Source organism: Maniola hyperantus, chromosome 22, assembly GCF_902806685.2.
Source record: "Maniola hyperantus chromosome 22, iAphHyp1.2, whole genome shotgun sequence".
Taxonomy (NCBI): Eukaryota; Metazoa; Arthropoda; class Insecta; order Lepidoptera; family Nymphalidae; genus Maniola; species Maniola hyperantus.
Window position 1 is genome coordinate 5,619,759 of NC_048557.2, and position 23,046 is coordinate 5,642,804.

A 23,046-nucleotide genomic window follows, 5' to 3' on the forward strand; every position below is an offset into this window, starting at 1 on the left:
AGTATGGACGAATCTGATTAATTATGGCCTTTTGTGGCACCTTTTTCGGTATCTTTTGTATTCATATGTTTCTTGTGTGCATATAAAGTATGTATATTCATTTTCGTTCAAATATTCAGTTCGTTCAAATAAATTAAATAAACATATACATTTTTGTTTTATTAAACCTATTTAATCAGGTACAAAAACAAAACTTAATTGTTTTTTGTTCGAGAATAAATTGACATTCCACATCACTATTGTAATGTGTCAAACCGGCCATCATAGCGTGCCGCTAGTGTAGTGCGTATTCCGTCATCCATGATGGAGGAATAATTCGATCATAATTTAAGTAAGCACTAGCCATGGCGCCAACCGTCGCGTCGTCTATGTGTCTACGCCATACCGCGTTGGCGCCCTGTGGCTATAACTTCAGGCCTATAGTACGCGACAGGTCGAGACGGCAATCGGGGAGGGAACGCCCCGCACATCCACATAGACCCCGCAGTAACCCAGTGCGAGCGAGCGCGGGTGACCTGCGGGTGTGCGAGGCGTCGCCCCGCCTCATACCCCGATGGCTATCTCAATTGGTCGCGGACTATAGGTTTTATGGCCTCGTAACCCCGCGAACATCATGGATATGTAATAATTGCAGTCCTTTGACCTATACATGATCAATCAAAAGCTTACAAATCGATTTCCAATATGTTTCTGAATGGTACCTAATATACTCGTAGGTATCTATATACCTACGAGTCATTTATCCATATCCATACTAATATTATAAATGCGAAAGTGTGTCTGTCTGTCTGTCTACTAGCTTTCACGGCTCAACAGTTCAACCACTTTATAAACTAGTGAACCCGTTTCCGAACGTTATTTTACGTGACTTGATTTATTTAACTCTACGTAATAAATAGCCTAGTGGTTAGGATGTCCGCCTTCTAATCAGGGGTTCGATCCCGGGCACACACCTCTAACTTTTCGGAATTATGTGCGTTTTAATTAATTAAATATCACTTGCTTTAACGGTGAAGAAAAACATCGTGAGCAAACCTGCATGCCTGAGAGTTCTCCATAATGTTCTCAAAGGTGTGTGAAGTCTACCAATCCGCACATGGCCAGCGTGGTAGACTATGGCCAAAACCCTTCTCACCCTGAGAGGAGACCCGCGCTCTGTAGTGAGCCGGTGATGGGTTGATCATGATGATGATGATGACGTAATAAATACCCAAGTACTGAACAGCAATATTTTACTTATTAAATTAATGTACCCAGGAGTGTAATTTGAAATTAAAAGCTTTGTTTCTGATGAGAGTAAAGAGCGGCGATGCGCGAGGTCCGAAATACCGTAAAAACAAGAGCTACGTAATTCGTAGAGGCAAGCGTAGCTTATGGCTACGTAGAGTCTGTAAAACGCCAATGCACCAAAAGTTTACACACAAATTGCCTTTAGTCAAGTGACGTTATCACTATCAAATACACATTGCTGGAATATAGAATACCTTTCTAGCTTCCGTTTTCTTCGCCACCTACAACTAAATATTCTAAATATACAAACTTACCACTACTTAATCAGGGTTGACAATATTTTAAGCAAACACGTGTTTCAAACATGTTTTTTTATTTAAAAAATATTAATCAAGTAAACATGATCTAAGTAAACAAAAATTGTTATCTTTTTAAAAATAACGGCCCTGCTACCTACGCATTTAGATGGACAGACATCAAACGAGTCGCAATTCGCAAGGTGCCTATTAGAGACCTATGTCCAGCAGTGGACGTTTATCCTTTGACGATGATGTTGACACCTACTATAAATAATAAGCTGTGGTAGCCTAGTGGCTAGGACGTCCGCCTTCCAATCGGAGGTCGGGGGTTCGATCCCGGGCACGCACCTCTAACTTTTCAGAGTTATGTGCGTTTTTAAGTAATTAAAATATCACTTGCTTTAACGGTGAAGGAAAACATCGTGAGGAAACCTGCATGCTTGAGAGTTCTCCATAATGTTCTCAAAGGTGTGTAAAGTCTGCCAATCCGCACTTGGCCAGCGTGGTAGACTAGGGCCAAAACCCTTCTCACTCTGAAAGGGGACCCGTGCTCTGTAGTGAGCCGGCGATGGGTTGATCATGATGATGATGATGACGATTATATATTCTGTGCTTATGTGTAGTTACCTACCTAGATACTAGATAATACTTATCAAGTAGGTACATGCCTAAGCTTTTTTGTGTTGTGATTTTTTTTAAATTGTTATTGTCAATTAGATAGGTAGGTTAGCTGTTAAGGGTATCTATGGTCCGCAACAGGTTGAGATGGCAATGGGAGGATGAGGCGGGGGGACGCCTCGCACACCCGCATGTCACCCGCACCGGGGGCTGGGTGGGTGTGTAGGCGCCCTCCCCGAATGCCATTTCAACCTGTCGCGTACCTATTATAAGTTTAAATACTAACTGTTGTTACCTGTAGTTTAAGGTCCTCCGGGGTATTTTTTTATTCATGCTAACTGCTAAGTAACTTACTTAAATTATTCGTAAGTAGGTACGTACTAAAATAACTTAATATTTTTTTAAACTCACCTATTATTCGGTAAAAATTATTATCCTGAAAACACCGACTGTTAGAGAGCTCCCAAAGTAGATCTAAAATTACTTCCTTCATAAGGACACTGGGTATTTGATTACGTGATGATCGCGAAAATGAGGAAAAACGCGCGAAAAGTGGGAAAACCGCCGGCGCGGTACGTCAGCTCTGCTTACCAGCTGGCAGCATACTGGGGTGTTTTTGGCAAAACACAGGCTTATCTAGTAGACCATAACTCTTGTCTCTTACTCTATATTTAACTTCTCGTGAAGAAGGCATTGAAATTGTTCGAGTAAAGATTCCTCTTTTTCCATTTTTTAGGTAGGATAGTTATGAAAGAGTGGTAGGTATAAATCAATACCTTCAGCAAAACCTTGGTGAATTTATAAGCAAGTTTGGAGTGTCATATGGTTGTCGTTCCGTTTGGTCATTGGTTCTAACAACGGTGCAGAGCGGAAAGAAACTCCCGAGATAAACCTTTATTCCCTAAAGAAGCCATTTTACCACATGACTATAATGAGTAGATATTCACTTTTGCCACTATCTATATTTTTTGCTTCATCATCAACCCATCGCCTGACCATAGTCCACCACGCTGGTCAACTGCGGATTGGAAGACTTCACACATCGTTGAGAACATTATGGAGAACGCTTAGGCATGCAGATTTCCTCACGATGTTGCTTCACCTTTAAAGCAAGTGATGTTTAATAAATGCTTATAACGCACATATCCGCATTACAAAAGGCCTTTATGTTTTACTGCAGTGTTCCGCCGTACTATTAGTCCATCGTGTGCATTAAACGATGTATAGTACGCGACAGGTCGAGATGGAAATCGGGGTGCGGACGCCCCGCACACTTCCAACCCGGTGCGGGATAGAGCGGGTGACGTAAGGGTGCGCCGTGTGCGGGGCGTCTCCCCGCCTCATACCCTGATTGCGTACCTACCTATAGTTTTAGCGATCTATTTTTTACTCCGCTGACAATTACAGTACCCGGCAGAAAATATTGTACATCAACCTTTAGAAAGAGATACGGGTTTTGTAGAGCGCTGTTTCTGTCGTTGAGACCGACAAAACGTCATATAGGTATGAGTGACAGAGACAACGCTTCACAAAGCCGAAACCTCTTTCTAATATTCGATGTACCTACCTACAATATTTTCTGCCGGCTACAGCACAATAGTACTTAGATGATAGCCTAGATGGTAAGACGTGCGCCTGCTTTTCGGGAGGTTGGGGGTTCGATCCCGGGCACGCACCACTGTCGGAGTTGTGTGCGTTTTTAAAACAATTAAATATCACTTGCTTTAACGGTGAAGGAAAACATCGCGAGGAAACCTGCATGCCTGAGAGTTCTCCATGTTCTCAAAGGTGTGTGAAGTCTGCCAATCCGCATTGGGCCAGCGTGGCATACTATGGCCTAAACCCTTCTCACCCCGTCTGCACAGGCTATAAAGGAAAATTATTGACTTTTTAGTAAATAAAACAAGAAATTATTTTCCCAAAAAATTAATATATTTTAATGTCAAATAAGCCAGTTGAATAAGGTTGAATACCACGCTTTGTCAGTTAAATAACATACCTAGTGCGAGAACTTATAAGAGAAAATACAATATTTTCATCAAAATCAACACACTTTAAGCTCTGTGTCCATTGGAGCGAAGACACTGTCAGACTATCAATAACCTCATTGGTCTGCTGAACAGGTCACCGCTCAGTGGACAAGTAGCCTAAATCTCCTCCAATAGAGTTTGATACAACTTTCAATGTGTAGTTTCAAAAAAAAACTTTTTTATGTCTAAGTTATTGGACTCGAAATCGAATTGATGATTTTTGCAAAAAGCCATTGCAAGTAGGTAAAATAATGATAATTACTAAAATTATTCTATAAAAATAATATTTCTAGTTATATTAAATTCACATTCACGTTAAATTCAAAATTATTATAAGTAGGTAGGTCCTTACCTACGTAAAAATTCTAAATGTAACATTGGTACTGATTCTGAGCACAATTAAATTTTAGTGTATTTGCATCCTTTTCTTACTAATCTAATGTAATATGAAAAGAACAGACAGTTTGACAGGTTTAAATTTTATTTAGAGCTGTCAAACCGCGTGACTTCAGCTGCCAGTCGCGAGTGTGCTCTAAAAATGTAAAATTCATGTTCCGTCCCGTTTGAGCAATATTAAAAAGAAAAAGATGCAGATATTCTAAATTTAGTTTAGAGAAAGACATCAGAATCGGCGCCATTATCCTAAATTTAAACGAGTAATTTTTGCATAGTACTACTACCTTACTATACAGCGTGCTTAATGACAAAATATGAGGTACCTAAGTAGTTATATAGGTAGACCAGAATCTCATGAAATGAAATTAGAATAGAATAGAATGTTTTTTTATTCATGTACACTTTTTACAAGTGTTTATGAATAGTCAGGTAGTTTTAATTTACCACTGGTTCGGAACGCCGTTCCCACCGAGAAGAACCAGCAAGAAACTCGGCGGTTGCTCTTTTTAATTATTCAATTTACAATGTTATTATAATTCCAAATTTAGCAACACTGTACTCTGTGAACACCCCATATACATAGTACGCTGTGGTGAATATTAATAATTCACCACAATATTCACCACAGTGCGCTAGAGCAGTCGATTCAAATTTTTTAAATTTTTCTCTCCGTAAGAACCATCCTCGTACTTCAAGGAATATTACAGAAAAAGAATTATCGTAATCGGTTCAGCTGTTCTCGAGATTTGCGATGACCAACACATTTAGTGATTCATTTTTATATTATAGAAAGATGTACCGAAATTGTAGTTACATAGTAGAAATAAATTAGGTAGTTAGTAGTAATTATTTAAGACGGTAAAACGTACTCTTTGAAGAGATTCATCTTAGATCGCACATTGAGGACCAAAATATATAAATATAAATTTTTAAATAGTACATTTAAATACACTATAATTTGTGAGCATTTTATAGCGTAATTTATAGTCTACGCAAACATTTATACCTAAACAACTAGGTGTTTATTGCACTAAAGTTTGATTTTTGGACGTATGATCTAACATTAAACATCATACAGTAATTTTATTATGCGTGTTAAATCGATGAAAGCGCACATTTATTTCGTATCCTAATAGTTTCAGAGGTGTTCTTAAGATTTCTAATGAAACTTTTGTCTCCGAAACTTTGTGCAGACAAAAGTTGCTAGTGTGTGTAGACTGTAGGTACGCCATTACGGCTGAAAGTAATACTTAGGGTGAGATCTATAGAGCGCACTCTGACTATGCTTAGACTTAAGACAGAGTTAAAACGAGACAGACCTATATCTCTCACATAAATCTGTCTTGTTTTAACTCAATCTTAAGTCTGAGCAAAGTCAAAGTGCGCTCTATAGATCTCAGCCTTAATTCTCGCGGACTAGAAACTGGAATAGCCGTTGTAGATTTATACGTCATATAAGAAGTGCGTGACTTATAAACTTAAGACGCATTATTTTCTTTTGTGTATTCACTACATACATAATTTTTCTACTGTCTCATAGTCTATAATTAATAATAATAATAATAATAAAAATATATTTATTTAAGAAAAAATATTTACAGGTTACACAAATTCAGGTATAATCATAAACTCGAAGCTTGAGTTTTTCCGTATACCGAAGCCGCTAATTTGAATTTTTAAATTGAAAAGTTATGAGGAATATTATTTCAATACAGAAATAGTCCGTGCCAAACAAGTAGTCGTTCCGGAGCTTAACCGGGTGGGAGTTCGCGCGCGCCGGTACAATCGAGTCACACACATGTATTGTGTACGGATGTAGCTCTCACACATACAAATCCAGCCAAATGGCGAGCGCGGGGTGCGGTGCGGCGCGCGGGCTGACGTGCTCCGCTTCACATACGTTACACCCCACTGACGCCTAAAAAATGCTATAGCGACGCGTCTTGCGGTTAAGTTCAGGGACGACTATTTGTTTGGCACGGGCTATAATACTCGTTCATGAAAACAGTGGTGATGCAAATCACTAAGTACTGTAAAAATCTACATTTTCTTAACTTGAGCCGCAAATCCGATTTCACTTTAGGTTAGTTATTAACCGTAGTCAGTATCTAGCTGGTAGGTAGGTATAGAACTGCAACACAGTAAAATGAAAAAAAAAATCTTTTTTTGACAATTTTTTGTCAAAAAAATGTCTATGCAGACTGCAAAATGCCCATTTTGGACACAAAAACATAACATAATATAACAAGTGTTATTTTTTTGTTATTTAAGATTTTACAGAACATATGTTTTAACTATAACAGTTTATATTTTAAAAAGCTCGAGCGAAGCGAGCTCTTTTGTTTTGCAGACGTCCTGGTTCCACCAAAGTCCAGATCTGATAATATTATCCAGATATCAGAATCGGATCAATACCTATCTTGTTTCGAGTCAGTAACTGACCTATTATTATAAATGTTATAAAATTTACGACCACACGCAAACCATCTAAAATTAGAGACAAAGTTCATAGATTTAATTAATTATTCACAAAAGTTATGAAGGTGCTAAAATACAAACTAAAGGACAGCTTTGTATGTCTTTATTCTGATCTATCTTTACAGTAGCAAATCTAGGTCATACCCAAAATTATGTAAAAGAACGTAGCATATAAAAAATAGCACTGCATTTATTATTTAGTTACATTAGTTATTTAGTTTGCAGGTATTTAAATACAAGCAAAAATGTCGATAGTGCTACAGAGAAATTATAAAATATAATAAATCTTCCATCCTTTATTCAAAGAACTTTAAGGCAAAGATATACTGCATTTTATTTTTGACTCGAATAAGGCTAATGATTTATGTTGAACCGTGCCGGGTCCGGGCCGTGTGACGTCCGATCCACGGATTGAAATTTTGTATGAAGAAGCGTAATACGGACGAGGCTCGGATGACTCGTACACGGCAAGGTCTGATGTGACGTTATACGAATTCCCAACCTGGTGCCTCGGACGAGGCATGGCCCGCACCCGCCACGTGTTAGCATAAATCATCCCTAATTCGGTTGCTTACGATTAATGATTATTATTTATTAATATTCCTTTTAGGTTATCTTAATATTGATATAATTATGTAAAATAAATTATATAAAGTAAACAACAAATAATAATAATAATATTTCATTATAATATTATTACAATTTATGTGAATTGTTATTTGTCTGTCTTTGTGTAAAACACTAATATTAAAAAAAAAGTATAGTCAATGTATATTTTGAAAATATCATTGCTTTATATACCTATAGTGAACGTTGATTTTCTTCTACATGTATACCTAATATTATTATTACATTCGCAGCGTTGTTACATAACGTAAACAACAAACCTGTAAAATTATATAACAATATAACAAGTCTACAAATGCGCATCACTATGTGATGAAAGTTATATAACACTGGTACACATTTTAACAATGTTATATAACCATGTAACACGAACTGTCAAATGAATTTGTAATGTATATAGTACGCGATAGGTTGAGACGGCAATCGGGTATGACGCCGTCGGGTCGCACGTCACCCACAGTCGCCCGCACCGGGTTAGTGCGGGGCCTGTGCGGGTGTGCGGGACGTTCCCTCCCCGATTGCTATCTCGACCTGTCGCGTACTGTAGACTAATGTTTAAGAACTTAAATTGCATTTTAATTATTAACATGTTCTATACATTTTAGGAAAAATTTGTGCAATTTAAGATATCTCTACTCAACACTTCTTTTTATTACTAAACAGCAAGAAACTTGTGATATTCAAGATAAAGAAATATTTACAATAGAATATTAACATTAATTGCTACCATAATAATATTTATAAAATGCATATTTAAGTGTTAAGGGCGATAGTCAAACCGATTTAGGCTTACTTAAAACTATACATGGTAAAAAGGCTAGTTCGGACTATGCTAATTTTTTTTTAAGCCAACGATATACAAAGAAATAAATCTTTTATGAGAGCTTATTTAAACTTTAGGCTGAAACCTATAGAGGGCACTTTGAATTTGCTCAGACTTAAGTTTGAGTTAAGACGAGACAGACTTAATGTGAGAGATATAGCTCTGTCTCGTTTTAACTCTGTCATAAGTCTAAGAAAAGTCAGAGTGCGCTCTATAGATCTCCCCCTAAGACTATCAATGCATACTTTTCAATGCATAATTTAGAGCCTCAATAGTTTAACGGGTAAAGGAGTGGACTGAAAACTGAAAGGTTGACGGTTCCCTTGCACCCTTGGAAGGGGACCCCACCCGTTGCACTATTGTCGTACCTACTCCTAGCACAAACTTGATGCTTAGTTGGAGAGGAAAGGAGAATATTAGTCAATAGTTTAATATGGCTAATATTCTTTATTTAAAAAAAAAATACTTACAGGCTCTGATAACCAAAAATTTTGTTGAGTAGATTAAATTTTTGGTGTTCAGACAAGTTTAGTTACTAATACTACTCGCTATTCGACTAAAATACTAATGTAGTCTGAACTAGTCTTAGGGGACATGCTAACGAAGACTTTGTGAATAAGTTTTACTTAATGTCTATAAAAAATTACAAATACAATTAAACTCGAAAGTGATGGATTACTCATGTAATAGGGACGATGCCTACTAGTGCTACTAGTCAAATCAGCAACTTTTTATTAAACGTCAAAACCCTCGTTTAGTAAGAGAGCTTGTATGACATACATAGTTGTGACGTTGTACGGGAGCGGTGTATAAGCTCGACCGTACCAAAGAGAAGATCTCCCACAGAGTGGTATTGTGCTCTCTTGAAATCTTGTAACTTCTATATATTGCAGAAAACTCCGGTAGTGCGATTCAGATTTGCGTGTTCTCCTTTCACTTTCGAGGATGCTACCCGTGCTGCCATCTAGTGAGAGCGGCGTGAGCATTCAGGGCTTGGGTTCGTATCCAATTGATGTATGATTGCGGATCTATTTTTTTTCGTACGAGTGAGGAGCGCCAAACGCTTGCAATTGTGGCGACCTCCACAACGTCATAAACATTTGACGTATACGTCAACTGTTTTTTAGTTAATGTTATGTAATTATTTTTTATTTATTTTAGTTAATGTTATGTAAGTTTAGGTAATGTAATTATTGAGCACGCAATTTATCGCGAGCAATGCGATCACAACGTTCCGCAATCAACCATAGCTGCCGTCCGTTACTGTAAATACAGTTCTACCACTTTTATAAATTACAGCGATGTACCTGCGCAGAAACTTTATTTTTGCATGGCGCGAAAATATCTCCGCCTCCACACCGTCGTGTTTTGACGCTGAATACAACATATTTTTGCTTTTTACTACCTAAAGACATTGATTGACCAAAACTAATGGTTTAATACAATAATTTTCCTGAAACGACGTACAACTCAATTTCTTTCAGTGTGGATGAGCCTAAACGTATACTTACGATATTTTTTATATATAGAAGTTACAACGTTTACTTACGATATTTTATATATAGAATATATATAGAAGTTACAACGTTTACTTACGATATTTTATGGTACGATCTGTACCATTATCCGTAGGTACTGTGCGGAATAACACGGAACGATATATTTTATCGAAAACACGAATACCAATAAAACTACAGCTAGTATATTATTAAACAGTTATACAAGTAGCATTTACGTTACCAATATAAAAAAAACGAACCAAGATCATAGCGTGTCCTTAGAAAGTGATATAGAGTACAGATTCAATCTAAAAGAAAACAAAGTTTTCATTTATTGTGACCATAAATCTAAAGTGAATCTACCCAACTATTCTTTCTCGATCCTTATTTCTTTCCGCTCCTTACGATTCCCGATCAAAATATCGAGGCGTTCTCGATAAGTTTAACACTGGTAAGGGATAACAGTGAGGATGGCGTTTTCAGTAGAAAAACAGTAGTCTTTCCTGAGCAGTGCCGGAGAGCAGACGCCAGCCGCGCTTGATGTTTAGGTACTGGATAACTGCGCGCACGCAGATTAGAATACCTGAAAAAAAAAACACAGTAGTAATAAATAGACTCAATTAAAATTAAACAATTTTGCGAAAACACTTGAGACTGATTTCAAATGATATTATTGGTATAAGTCCCGCAAATTGCTATTGCGCTGGAACCATGTCTCATTAACATCGAAATGATACGTCATTTTGACGTCAGCCGAAATAAAAATATACCATCAGCTCGAAACTTCAGTCTAGTGCTGACGTCACTAAGATGGCGGCCACGCGCATTATCAAGTTGGGGGACTTGTATAGCCGTAACTTCATTTCTCAAAAATTCTTTTCGTGCATCGTCAGCTTACGGAGTGTGGACGTCCACTGTTGGAGAAAGGCTTTCCTACTAAGCCGCACCACACCGCCACTTCCCGCCAACTTCTTTATATTGGCGGTTCATCGTGCTGGAGGGCGCCCACAATAATATTTTATTGATTGGGGGGGGTTCACAGTCCATCAGTTTATTGATTCTGGGCTAAGCAGTAAAGCTCTACTAGTTAGAATCGACGACGACGTACCTAAATTAAACTTTCTTTAAAAAACCATAGAAAGGTATGTACCGATTTGTTCCCCGGTTTCGGCACCAACAACCCGATGACGTGATTCTGGTCAAATTTATGTTACCTTAAAATATAACCTCATAAAGTACAACAAAAGACCTTACCAAACGCCATGATGAGCCACCACAGCCACGAGTTCTCATGCGAAGCGAGCTCGGTGGAATGCTTAACGATGAGCGTCCACTTGGCCAGCGACAGGCCGAAGCCGGCCAGCGCGCCGTAGCGACTGGCGACCGTGTGGCAGAAGCACATCAACAGCAGGAACCCGATCCAGTTGAACAGGAATGCCACTGGTGGGAGAACAAACAAATAGTTCAACCGTAACAACAGGAAGAATCTTTAACGTCGATAGCGCGCAATTAGGCTGCAGTATTAAATCTCACTTCTGATACTGCATATTATACAAATATGCATATGATACAAAAGGCAGACATTAGCCTCAAGAGCCTGCCAGTCAAATTTAGGAAGGTGTGCGGGCGCGTACAGTACGCGGCCGAAAGTAATATGCATCGACCTTTAGAAGGAGATAGCAGATTAGCTCTACAGAGCGACAGTTGTAGAGCTCTGTCGTTGAGACCGACAAAACGTCGCATAGGTACGAGTGACAAAGACAACGCTCTACAAAGCCGAAATATCATTCAAAAGGCCGACGTACATTACTTTCTGCCGCGTACTGTAGTGGGTATGCTCGAAAGCAACTGGTCAAAAAGAAATGAGATACTATAGAAGATAGAAGCAGTGATAGCCTAGTAGTTAGGACGTTCGCCTTCTAATCGGAGGTCGGGGTTCGATCCCGGGCACGGACCTCTAACTTTTCGGAATTATGTGCGTTTTAATTAATTAAATATCACTTGCTTTAACGGTGAAGGAAAACATCGTGAGGAAACCTGAATGCCTGAGAGTTCTCCATAATGTTCTCAAAGGTGTGTGAAGTCTACCAATCCGCACATGCCAGCGTGGTAGACTATGGCCAAAACCCTTCTCACTCTGAGAGGAGACCCGCGCTCTGTAGTGAGCCGGTGATGGGTTGATCATGATGATGATGATGATGATGACTATAGCAGATAATGCTAAATAAACCAATTCAAATTTACAATTTTACAAATCATCGTATTTTTAACACATTTTCAATAATAATTCATCACAGTTGCAGTACGAGGTCAAGTTGGCCGAATCTCGTCTATTTGTTCTAGAATAACAATTATTCCATCAAAGACATCTAGACAATTTATCTACATGACGTCTAGGACATAATGACAAAAATAGTTCTTGTATGTCTACATGTGTGAATTACTTCCTAACGTTTCTGGCACATATCCAAGATATTGAGATTCATCCGGCCATAATATATTATAGCTTATGCAAGCGACATAGTTAAGTGACATGAATCACTACTCCTATTATCACTACCCCTATTATAAATGCACAAGGGTGTGTGTGTTGGTTGGTTGGTTCAATGGTTTGTTGGTTTGTCCTTCAATCACGTCGCAACGGAGCAACGGATCGGCGTGATTTTTTGCATGGGTATAGTTAAAGACCTGGATAGTGACATAGGCTACATTTTATCCCGGAAAATTAAAGACTTCCCACGTAATTTCCAAAAACGTTCGGCACGCGAACGAAATCGCGGACATCAGCTAGTGATAAAATAAATCCTTTTGATGCAAAGCCTAACGGACCTTTGAAATGGGGTCCTAACTAAATCGCAAAAAGCGAAACGAACGAACTGGAAATGAAGAAGATCATAATGGCTGACCAGCGCGTATGTTTGCCTATATGAGCGAATTTAGATTTTATTTTAAAATCTTATTTTGACTTTTTGATTTCCCAGAATAAAAAGTGCGCTCTATCCATCGGTTCATTGCAAAGTTTCGACAATCTCCCTGACGCAGTGGTAAGCGCTGTTGTCCTGTTAGTGAGAGGTCCGGGTTTGATTACCGGCAGGTGTTTGGAATTTTATAATTCCTAGATTTCTGGTATGGTCTGGTGGGAGGCTTCGGCTGTGGCTAATTACCACCCTACCAGCAAAGCCGTGCCGCTAAGTGATTTAGCATTCCGGTCCGATGCCGTGTAGAACCAAAGAGTTTAATAAAAACTGCCATACCCCGTCCAGGTTAGCCTACATCCATCGTAGATTGCATCACCACTTACCACCAGGTGAGATTGCAGAGGCTAACTTGTATCAGAATAAAAAAATGTATTATCTGAAGGGAGGGATACCAATTACAACTCGGGTATCTTTAAAACAAGAGTGAATAGGCATTTTTCTGGTAAACGCGTCCAATCTTAGGCCACATCATCACTTCCCATCAGGTGTGATTGTGGTCAAGCGTATACCAATAATGAAAAAAAAAAAGGATGTGGTTGGTGGTTTGCTTACCAAAAAATGATGTAAGGAACATGATGTCTGTGCCGAGCAAACTGTTCTCAGGGTCAAGCTGCTCTGCCGTACCCTCCGTTGGCTCCACGGTGACAAATGCCGCGATCGTTGGATGGTTTGGTGGTGGCATCTATTCAAAAGATAATGGTACTGATTCTGAGCACAACCTAATTTTAGAGTATTCGCATCCTCTTCTTACTAATGTAATATGAAAAGGACAGACGCAGTTTGACAGTTTTAAATTTAATTTTTAGATGGTAAAACCCGTGATTTTAGCGCACAGTCGCGAGCCTACTGTTTAAATTTGTAGCGTGCACTAAAATTTAGAGTCTTTAAATGTAAAGTTCATGTTCTGTCCCTTTTTCGCATTGTTAAAAAGAAAAGTATACTTTAAATTTAGTTTAGAGAAAGACAACGGAATCGGTGCCATTGTAACTTTAATATTAAGGAAATGGCAACCTGATCCATAAATTAGTGCTAGTGTTACCAATTTTTTAAAATAAAATAAGATGTAAGATAGAATAATCTTAATCTAAATATATAAAATGAAAAGGTGACTGACTGACTGACTGATCTATCAACGCAGAGCTCAAACTACTGCACGGGTCAGGCTGGAATTATTAAAGGGTGAAATAGAGGTTTGAAATTTGTGTAGTCCACGCGGACAAAGTCGCGAGCATAAGCTAGTTAAATAATAAGAATAGAAAATTAGTAAAACAGTCTATCAGAGGATAAAGGCTATTTTTATTTTATTTATTTTTATTTTGAGTGAAATAACTAACCTGCAGCTGTCCCTCCCCTTCCATCTGCTTCTCCCGCTGCACCTCCTCATATGTAGGGAGCTTAGAGTTGGCTGCCACATCATATGGCGGCGGCGCCGAGAAGTCTGCTTGGGGTGGTGGGATGTCGTGGAGGTTGTCTAAAACAGTGATTCTATATCAGTACCCTTATTATAAATGCGAAAGTGTGTTTGTTTGTTGGTTTGTCCTTCATCCTTTTTTTATTTTTTTATTAAAGAACTAGCTGATACCAGCGACTTCGTACGCGTGGATTTAGCTATTTAAAGGGTTTGAACCGTCGACCTTTCGGTTTTCAGTCCACTCCTTTACCGGTTGAGCTATTGAGGCTCTAAATTGATTGTCCTCCATCGCAACGGTGCAACGGATTGACGTGATTTTTTGCATGGGTATACATAAAGACCTGGAGAGTGACATAGGCTACTTTTTAAAATCAAAGAGTTCCCACGAGATTTTAAAAAAAACCTAATTCCACGCAGACAAAGTTGCTGGCATCAACTAGTCATGAATAAATCACAGGCACACAGCATAACAAATTACTATCTAATCCATGCTAATATTAAAAATGTGAAAGTGTGTGTCTGTCTGTATATCTGTTACCTTTTTACTGCCCAGCTGTTTAACTGATTTTGATGAGATTTGGTACAGAGATAGCTGGCATTTTAAAGATAAACATATAGGCTACTTTTTTCTCAGAAAATCAAAGTTTTCACAGGATTCTTGAAAACCTAAATTGGATGAAGTTATGGGCATCATCTGGATCTTATATTATGTGACTGTGGAATTTGTTTTTAAATTTTTCTTTCTTACTAAGATATTTTCCAGTATGAAAAGTACCCTATTGTCCAGGGCACCAGGATGTAAATTGTATCAGAGAAGTAGCGTAGCTACCTAGGGGCTAGGCGGGGCAGTGCCCCGGGGCCCTAAAGCTCAGGGGGCCCTCGAATCCTAACCAGAAAATCTCGATCCAACTAAAGTTTTGAAAATTTCTCCCATTTTCAAAATAAATATGATAATTCGAAAGTTACTAGGGAATTCCCCTAAATTCTTTCTGTGAATGTATTTGTATTTAATATTTTTATTTGATAAAACCTAACCAGTTTAGATAGCAGTGGGGCCCCATTTTTGATTTGCCCCAGGGCCCTTGGTTACCTAGTTACGCCACTGTATCAGAGCCATTTTGTTTTAAGATAAAGCTGTGACAGAGAAATACCATTTCACATCACTACCTACCTATATTGTAAACTGGAAAGTGTGTGTTTGTTGGTTTGTCTTTCAATCATGTCACAGCAGAGCAATTACGGATCAACATAATTTTTGCATGGATATTAATATAGTTAAAGCCCTGGAGAGTGACATAGGTATGTATAATATATATACATATATACATACTTTTTTTCCTGGAAAATTAAAGAACTCCACAGGTTATAAAAACCTAAATCCACATGAACAAAGTTGTTGGCATTAGCTAGTATTTAATAATAAGTATTAATAATAATAGTATGGTTTGTAAAGACCATAAGAAACTGAGCCTTCCCCATACAAAATTTGCATGATTGTTAAATTGTAGACATTGTTTACAGTTGGCAATACATAATATTATTGCCTTAGATTATTATCAGATAAGAAGTAACTGTTTTACAAATATTGAAGATAGTGTCATAACATAGCTCATAAACATTTTAATAGCAGAGTTTATGAATCACCTATTTGTTTTCACCTATGATGACGCTACGGGTAAATTATTATAGCAAACAATTTATGCTTACTTATGTCAATAAAAGGCGAAGGCAAGTTGCTATCCATTGAGGAAGGCAGAATCACCCTTAGATGCGCCGTAGGGCACAAATTCTCAACCCGAGTCTGGCTCTAAAAAAATAGAAATCACATTCACACATCTAGATCGACCGAGCAATTACATAAATAAACAATAAAAACAATCAGCCAGTCACATACCATTTTTTTTGCTACAATACTGTATCACTATATTGTTTACCACAGCGATTACTTTTGAACACGATTATTACACTAAATTCTATACACTATTGAGTGAATTCGCCTTAGCGCACATTATTCAAGGTCCTTCGTAAGTTCTAATATATTTTATCAAGCAATCAAACTAGAAAACTGCAAAATTGCAAGCGTAATCCAAAAAATCCAAAAATCCTGCCCAAACCGTAGATAAAGTACCTTTTTTTTTTTTTTTTTAATTTATTTTACGGCCCTGGATAACAGTCCTTTAAGGCCTTTCAAAAATTTACAAATTCTAAAATTCAAAATTGCTTATAACTAAATATTATTCTAAAAATACAAAATTGCTTATAACTAATTAGTCTAACGTTTTTACACTTTATTTATAGTATTACTTATATAATTAAAAATAGACTTAAAATATGACGTTTTACACAACAAGTCCTTTACATGGCGGGGAAAATCAATTTTTTGTTTTTGTTCCATATTTATAGTGTTTAGATCACTGGCTAATATAAGTCTTTGTATGCCAAAGCTGGACATTTGAGTATCATATGATTAACATCAGCCTCCTCATAATCACAATAGTTGCATTTTTTACTGTTTAGTATTTTTATTTTATTCAGGTGTGTTGGCACCAGACAGTGACCAAATCTCAGTCTATTCATTAATGATGTAAATTTTCTAGATTCACACTTCGTTTTGAAATACCATGGTTGTATTGGTATTTCCTTTTGAATTTCCGCATACCATTTTCCTTTATTTTTATTAGTCACATCCCACACTTCACTCCACAATTTCTTTTGTCTTATTTTAATTGTATTGCATAAATCCGTAAATGGCACCTTGATGCTACTTGAACAATCTTCATAAAAATTACTTTTTCTTGTAGCAGAATCAACGACTTCATTTCCTGTTATGCCTCTGTGGGAGGGTACCCAAACAAATTCTATATTAATTCCCCTTTGTTTTAAATTAAGTAGTACATTTTTAATTTGGAAAATAATATAAACTAATTTATAATTACTAAAATTAAAATTATTTATAGCTAAAAGAACACTTTTCGAGTCTGTTATTAAAACATAGTTATTAATTTTAAACATTAATTCTTCTTTGATATATTCCAATGCCTTGAACAGGGCCACGCATTCAGCAGTAAACACACTGCAGTCAGAGTTTAATTTATATGATCTACATTTTTTTAACTGTGAATCATAAAAAGCAGAACTTACAAAGTTCTCATTTTTAGAACCATCCGAATATCCTATAATGATTTTTACAATTTTCTTCAATGAACAATAGGAAGTCTAAATTGGATTTAATATCAGTGATGTGTATTCTATTTTCGAGGTTTATTACATCATAGTGGCAATCATACATCGGCCAAACGTCATTCACATTTATCTTACTAGCAATACTATGCATATAAGTCATAATCATTGACATAGTAGGTCCTTTACCGGAAAGAAGTGCTTCCGCTGTAGGTTGTAGAGTTTCAATTGATGCTTCAGTAACTTTTAATAAATCCTGTGGAAGTAATAATTTGTTTACCAAGTTAGAGTTAGCGAATAGTTGCTTCAAACAAAACTTTTCAGCCAAATAAACACGTCTCACCGGCAAAGGAGGGATACATGTTTCTACTTCCATTGAATTAATAGATGTAGACCGCATTGCTCCACTTATTATTCTCAAACCTATATTTTGAATGACATCCAATTTTTTCAACAACGATGGATTAGTTTGCATATACGCAAGACAACTATAATCAAAATGACTTCTAACCATACCATTGTACAACAAAGTCAAAACTTTGGGATCTGAACCCCAAAATGTACCAGCTAAACATCTAATAAGATTAATGCTTTTTAATGCATTTTTACAAATGTAGTTAATGTGAGCATCGAATTTTAGTTTTGTATCAAAAATTACTCCTAAGAACTTCTTATTTCTTACAATTGGAACATCTAAGTTATTATATTTAATGTTTACATCTACTGGTCCACCAAATACCATGCATGAACTTTTAGAGGTATTAATACTTAATTTTAAAGTGTTTTGGTAATAATTTTGCACCTGAGTCAATGCTGAATTAACATTATTTACAGCTATTTCTACATTTTTATTTACACTATATAATAACAAGTCATCTGCAAATTGTAAAATTTTTACATCCTTTGTTGTTACATATTTCTCAATTTGAGAGGTATATAAATTGTATAAAATTGGAGATAATGATGCACCTTGCATAAGGCCTTTACTTGTTGAGTTAGGTCCATGAAGTATATTATTATACTTAACATAAAACTTTCTGTTATTTAAAAAATTTGATAGCCATTTTAACATTTTTCCAGGAATGCCAATTTCATGAAGAGAAGTAATAATCTGGTTTAAATCAACATTATCATAAGCACCTTCTATATCCAAAAATACACATACTGCAGCATCTTTTGATAACTTACAGCTTCTTAAATCCGATACAAATGATGTCAAACTCTCATTAGCACTTCTTCCTTTTCGGAAACCGTATTGGAATGTAGGTAATAATTTATTTTTTTCTGTAAAATAATCTAATCTCAGTTTCAGCATTTGTTCAAATAATTTTCCTATGCATGATGTTAGAGATATTGGTCTGTATGAATTACAATCAGATGAAGATTTATCAGGTTTTAAAATCGGTACTATACATTGGATCTTCCAACTCTCTGGAACACATTGATCATCCCATAGCCTATTAAATATATCAAGTAAAGCTAATTGACCTAATTTATGCAATTTTTTAATCATTATATATGGAATGTTATCTAAGCCGGGTGTAGAGTTTTTCCTTGATTTAAGTGCTATATTAAATTCTGCAAAAGTGAAAGGCTTTAAAAGTAACATATGCTTGTCAGAATCATTATTAAATTCGAAAACAGAGGTATTTAACGTTGTGTTATTGTTATCATGTTTAAATTTTGAAATAAAATCGGGAATCCATACATCATTTTTATGCTGTGGTGGGTTTTTAATACGTTTAAACATTTTCATATAATTCCATACTCGAGTAATAGGAGTATATCTATTGAATGTTGAACATAACTTGTACCAACTATTTTTCTTAGCATCCTTAATTATTAATTTTTTTTGTGCATCCAATTGTTTATAATTAATGTAATTTTCCATCAACCCATTTCTTTTATATAACTGTAAAGCTTCTCTCGAATTTTTAACAGCAACTTCACAGTTTTCATCCCACCAAGGAGCAGGAGTTTTAAAAAGTCTAGGACCTTCAATTTTTACATAAGGAACGAATTCTTTTCTAAGAGTATTTAAAACTTCACAGAACTTATCATACGACTGTGAAGGATCTTTTTCATCAAAAGATATACCTTTAAAGTACTCCTCTGATTTTGCATAATATTTGGTCCAATCTGCTTTATGAAATAGAAATTTCTCTACTTTGTCATTGACAGAATATTTAGATGGAACTAGGCTTAATTTTGTAAATGTTGGATAGTGGTAACTACCCAAAGGATCGTCACCTACTGACCATTCACATAGAGGTGCTAGTACGGGACTCACCCCTGTCACATCAATAGCAGAGCTATTTGCATTAGGTCTTTGTACTGTAGTAGATACACCTGTGTTTAACAGGCATAGGTCATGTTCATCAAAAATTTCAAACAATGTTTTGCCTCTTGAATTTGTACAATTGCACCCAAAAGCAATATGATGCGCGTTAAAATCTCCTGAGACTATACAAGGTTTTGGTAAGCTAGCAATAATATTTTTAAGTTTATTAATTCTACAATAATTGTTATTTTTATTTTTAGGTGGACAATAAACACATAGAATCGACACGGAACCTATATTAGTTTCTAGAGAAATTGCTATGGACTGGACATCTTGATAAAATTGTGTTGGCAATATTTTATATTTTAATGTATTTTTTAATAAAATGCCTACTCCACCATGTTCATTATTTGCATTTTTTCCTACAAAATTATATCCTGAAAATCTAATAGGATTACTTGTATTTTTTTGCCAGGTCTCATTTAATAGCAAAATATCAATATTATGTTGTTCCAAAAATGTTTTAACCAAGGGTTTCTTATTGTTAATACTTTGGATATTATGCTGCACAATAGTTAGGTGAGAATCCATTATATTTTACTTAAATGTTCTAAAAATGTTTCTTTGATTTGATTAGTAGTCTTAATATTATTAGAGTTCCCTATTGTAACCAAAGTGTTTACTATGGCTCCTAAAAGCTTAGAGTTATTTACAATATCATTGTGTGAAATTTCTGTCTTTGTCTGGTTAGTTTGCTTAGGCTGTGAGTATGTAGTTTGGTTTTTTTCATATGTCTGAGGGCTCTGAGGCTTTGGGAGTGGAGGGAAACTCGCACTACTTATTTGAACTACTTTTGAGTAGGTTTCTTTTTTGTTCCTCTCCATTCTCGCTGCCTTTACAGGACACGTTTTTGATATTGCAAGATGCGCACCCCCACAATTGCTGCACTTCAGTGTATCCGTCGTGCAGTCCTTGTAATGGTGCTCACCAGCGCACCGTGAGCATATTTGCTGATTTTTACAAATTTTCCCATAATGGTTAAATTTCATACATTTAAAACATTGCATCAAAGGAGGAACATAAGTGAAAACTTTGTATCTCCAGTTGTCCAAATAAATATACTGCGGTAGACTAGTACCGCTGAAAATTACACTGATAGTGGAGAGAGGAATTAGCTCCTCTCCCACTTTTTTCAAAAATCTCTTTACACCTATTACTTCACTTTCCGAGGAGAGTTTATTGAATAGTTCCTGATTGCTAGATTCTTTTGGAATAAACCTAACCACCCCTACCCTTTCCACAGAGGACGCCGGGATGAACGCTCGAAGTTTATAAACTGAAAGGCACTCGTGCTTCAAAAAGTCATTAGCCGCTGTCGCTTGTTTGAAGACAAGCATAATTTTAGTAGCGTTTATGCGCCTACTTTCACTTACACCTTTTACTTGTTTAAAATATTTGGATACCACTAGGGGATTTTTGTTTCCTAGTTTGATATCTTCTGTGCTTTCTACGTATACAGGGAATTCTGAATTGGTACTAGTATCGCCGTACGCCCGGCGATACCCTGGTTTTATAAATGGTTTGTATTTTGCACCATCACTTTCAGAGGGTTTCTCCTTTTGCATTTTCTTCCTCTTTTTGCCCGCTGCTGGTTCCAAATCACAGCCGTCACTATCTGACGGCATTGTACCACAGTTTAACGAAAACTATTTACAAAATAATGTACTATTTACACTCAAAAACTATATTTTTAACAATTTTCAATTAAAAAGCGCACTTCGCGTTTCCCGCCAAAAACGCAAGTCTGCCAAAAAACAGATAAAGTACCTTTTTTTTTTTTTTTTTTTTAATTTATTTTACGGCCCTGGATAACAGTCCTTTAAGGCCTTTCAAAAATTTACAAATTCTAAAATACAAAATTGCTTATAACTAAATATTATTCTAAAAATACAAAATTGCTTATAACTAATTAGTCTAACGTTTTTACACTTTATTTATAGTATTACTTATATAATTAAAAATAGACTTAAAATATGACGTTTTACACAACAAGTCCTTTACATGGCGGGGAAAATCAATTTTTTGTTTTTGTTCCATATTTATAGTGTTTAGATCACTGGCTAATATAAGTCTTTGTATGCCAAAAGCTGGACATTTGAGTATCATATGATTAACATCAGCCTCCTCATAATCACAATAGTTGCATTTTTTACTGTTTAGTATTTTTATTTTATTCAGGTGTGTTGGCACCAGACAGTGACCAAATCTCAGTCTATTCATTAATGATGTAAATTTTCTAGATTCACACTTCGTTTTGAAATACCATGGTTGTATTGGTATTTCCTTTTGAATTTCCGCATACCATTTTCCTTTATTTTTATTAGTCACATCCCACACTTCACTCCACAATTTCTTTTGTCTTATTTTAATTGTATTGCATAAATCCGTAAATGGCACCTTGATGCTACTTGAACAATCTTCATAAAAATTACTTTTTCTTGTAGCAGAATCAACGACTTCATTTCCTGTTATGCCTCTGTGGGAGGGTACCCAAACAAATTCTATATTAATTCCCCTTTGTATTAAATTAAGTAGTACATTTTTAATTTGGAAAATAATATAAACTAATTTATAATTACTAAAATTAAAATTATTTATAGCTAAAAGAACACTTTTCGAGTCTGTTATTAAAACATAGTTATTAATTTTAAACATTAATTCTTCTTTGATATATTCCAATGCCTTGAACAGGGCCACGCATTCAGCAGTAAACACACTGCAGTCAGAGTTTAATTTATATGATCTACATTTTTTTAACTGTGAATCATAAAAAGCAGAACTTACAAAGTTCTCATTTTTAGAACCATCCGAATATATCCTATAATGATTTTTACAATTTTCTTCAATGAACAATAGGAAGTCTAAATTGGATTTAATATCAGTGATGTGTATTCTATTTTCGAGGTTTATTACATCATAGTGGCAATCATACATAGGCCAAACGTCATTCACATTTATCTTACTAGCAATACTATGCATATAAGTCATAATCATTGACATAGTAGGTCCTTTACCGGAAAGAAGTGCTTCCGCTGTAGGTTGTAGAGTTTCAATTGATGCTTCAGTAACTTTTAATAAATCCTGTGGAAGTAATAATTTGTTTACCAAGTTAGAGTTAGCGAATAGTTGCTTCAAA

General features: G+C 36.1%; 2 protein-coding genes across 2 annotated transcripts in view; both read right to left on the minus strand.

Moving 5' to 3' along the window:
* Mdr49 (Multi drug resistance 49) overlaps positions 1–2,754 on the minus strand; it is a 33,016-nt gene extending 30,262 nt beyond the window's left edge. Inside the window, exon 1 of the mRNA XM_034980651.2 lies at positions 2,559–2,754. The gene's annotated coding sequence lies outside the window, so the exon portion shown is untranslated. The remainder of the gene's footprint in view (positions 1–2,558) is intronic.
* A 4,385-nt stretch (positions 2,755–7,139) lies between these two features.
* On the minus strand, positions 7,140–16,510 carry Ndfip (Nedd4 family interacting protein). The gene is made up of 6 exons (XM_069506299.1): positions 16,284–16,510; positions 16,097–16,196; positions 14,313–14,449; positions 13,531–13,660; positions 11,255–11,440; positions 7,140–10,583 (listed from the first exon to the last, which is right to left on the minus strand). Exons 1-6 carry the CDS (start codon positions 16,284–16,286, stop codon positions 10,480–10,482), a joined length of 660 nt encoding a protein of 219 aa, XP_069362400.1. The 5' UTR covers positions 16,287–16,510; the 3' UTR covers positions 7,140–10,479.
* Between the last annotated feature and the right edge of the window lie 6,536 nt (positions 16,511–23,046).

Bases quoted from the DNA above. Each gene is read 5' to 3' on its own strand.
- Ndfip (XM_069506299.1), bottom strand. The intron at 13,661-14,312 runs GTTAGTTATTTC...TCTTTTGAATAG, and splicing joins AAGGGGAGGGACAGCTGCAG to ATGCCACCACCAAACCATCC. The intron at 11,441-13,530 runs GTAAGCAAACCA...TTCTCCCACCAG, and splicing joins GTTCCTTACATCATTTTTTG to TGGCATTCCTGTTCAACTGG.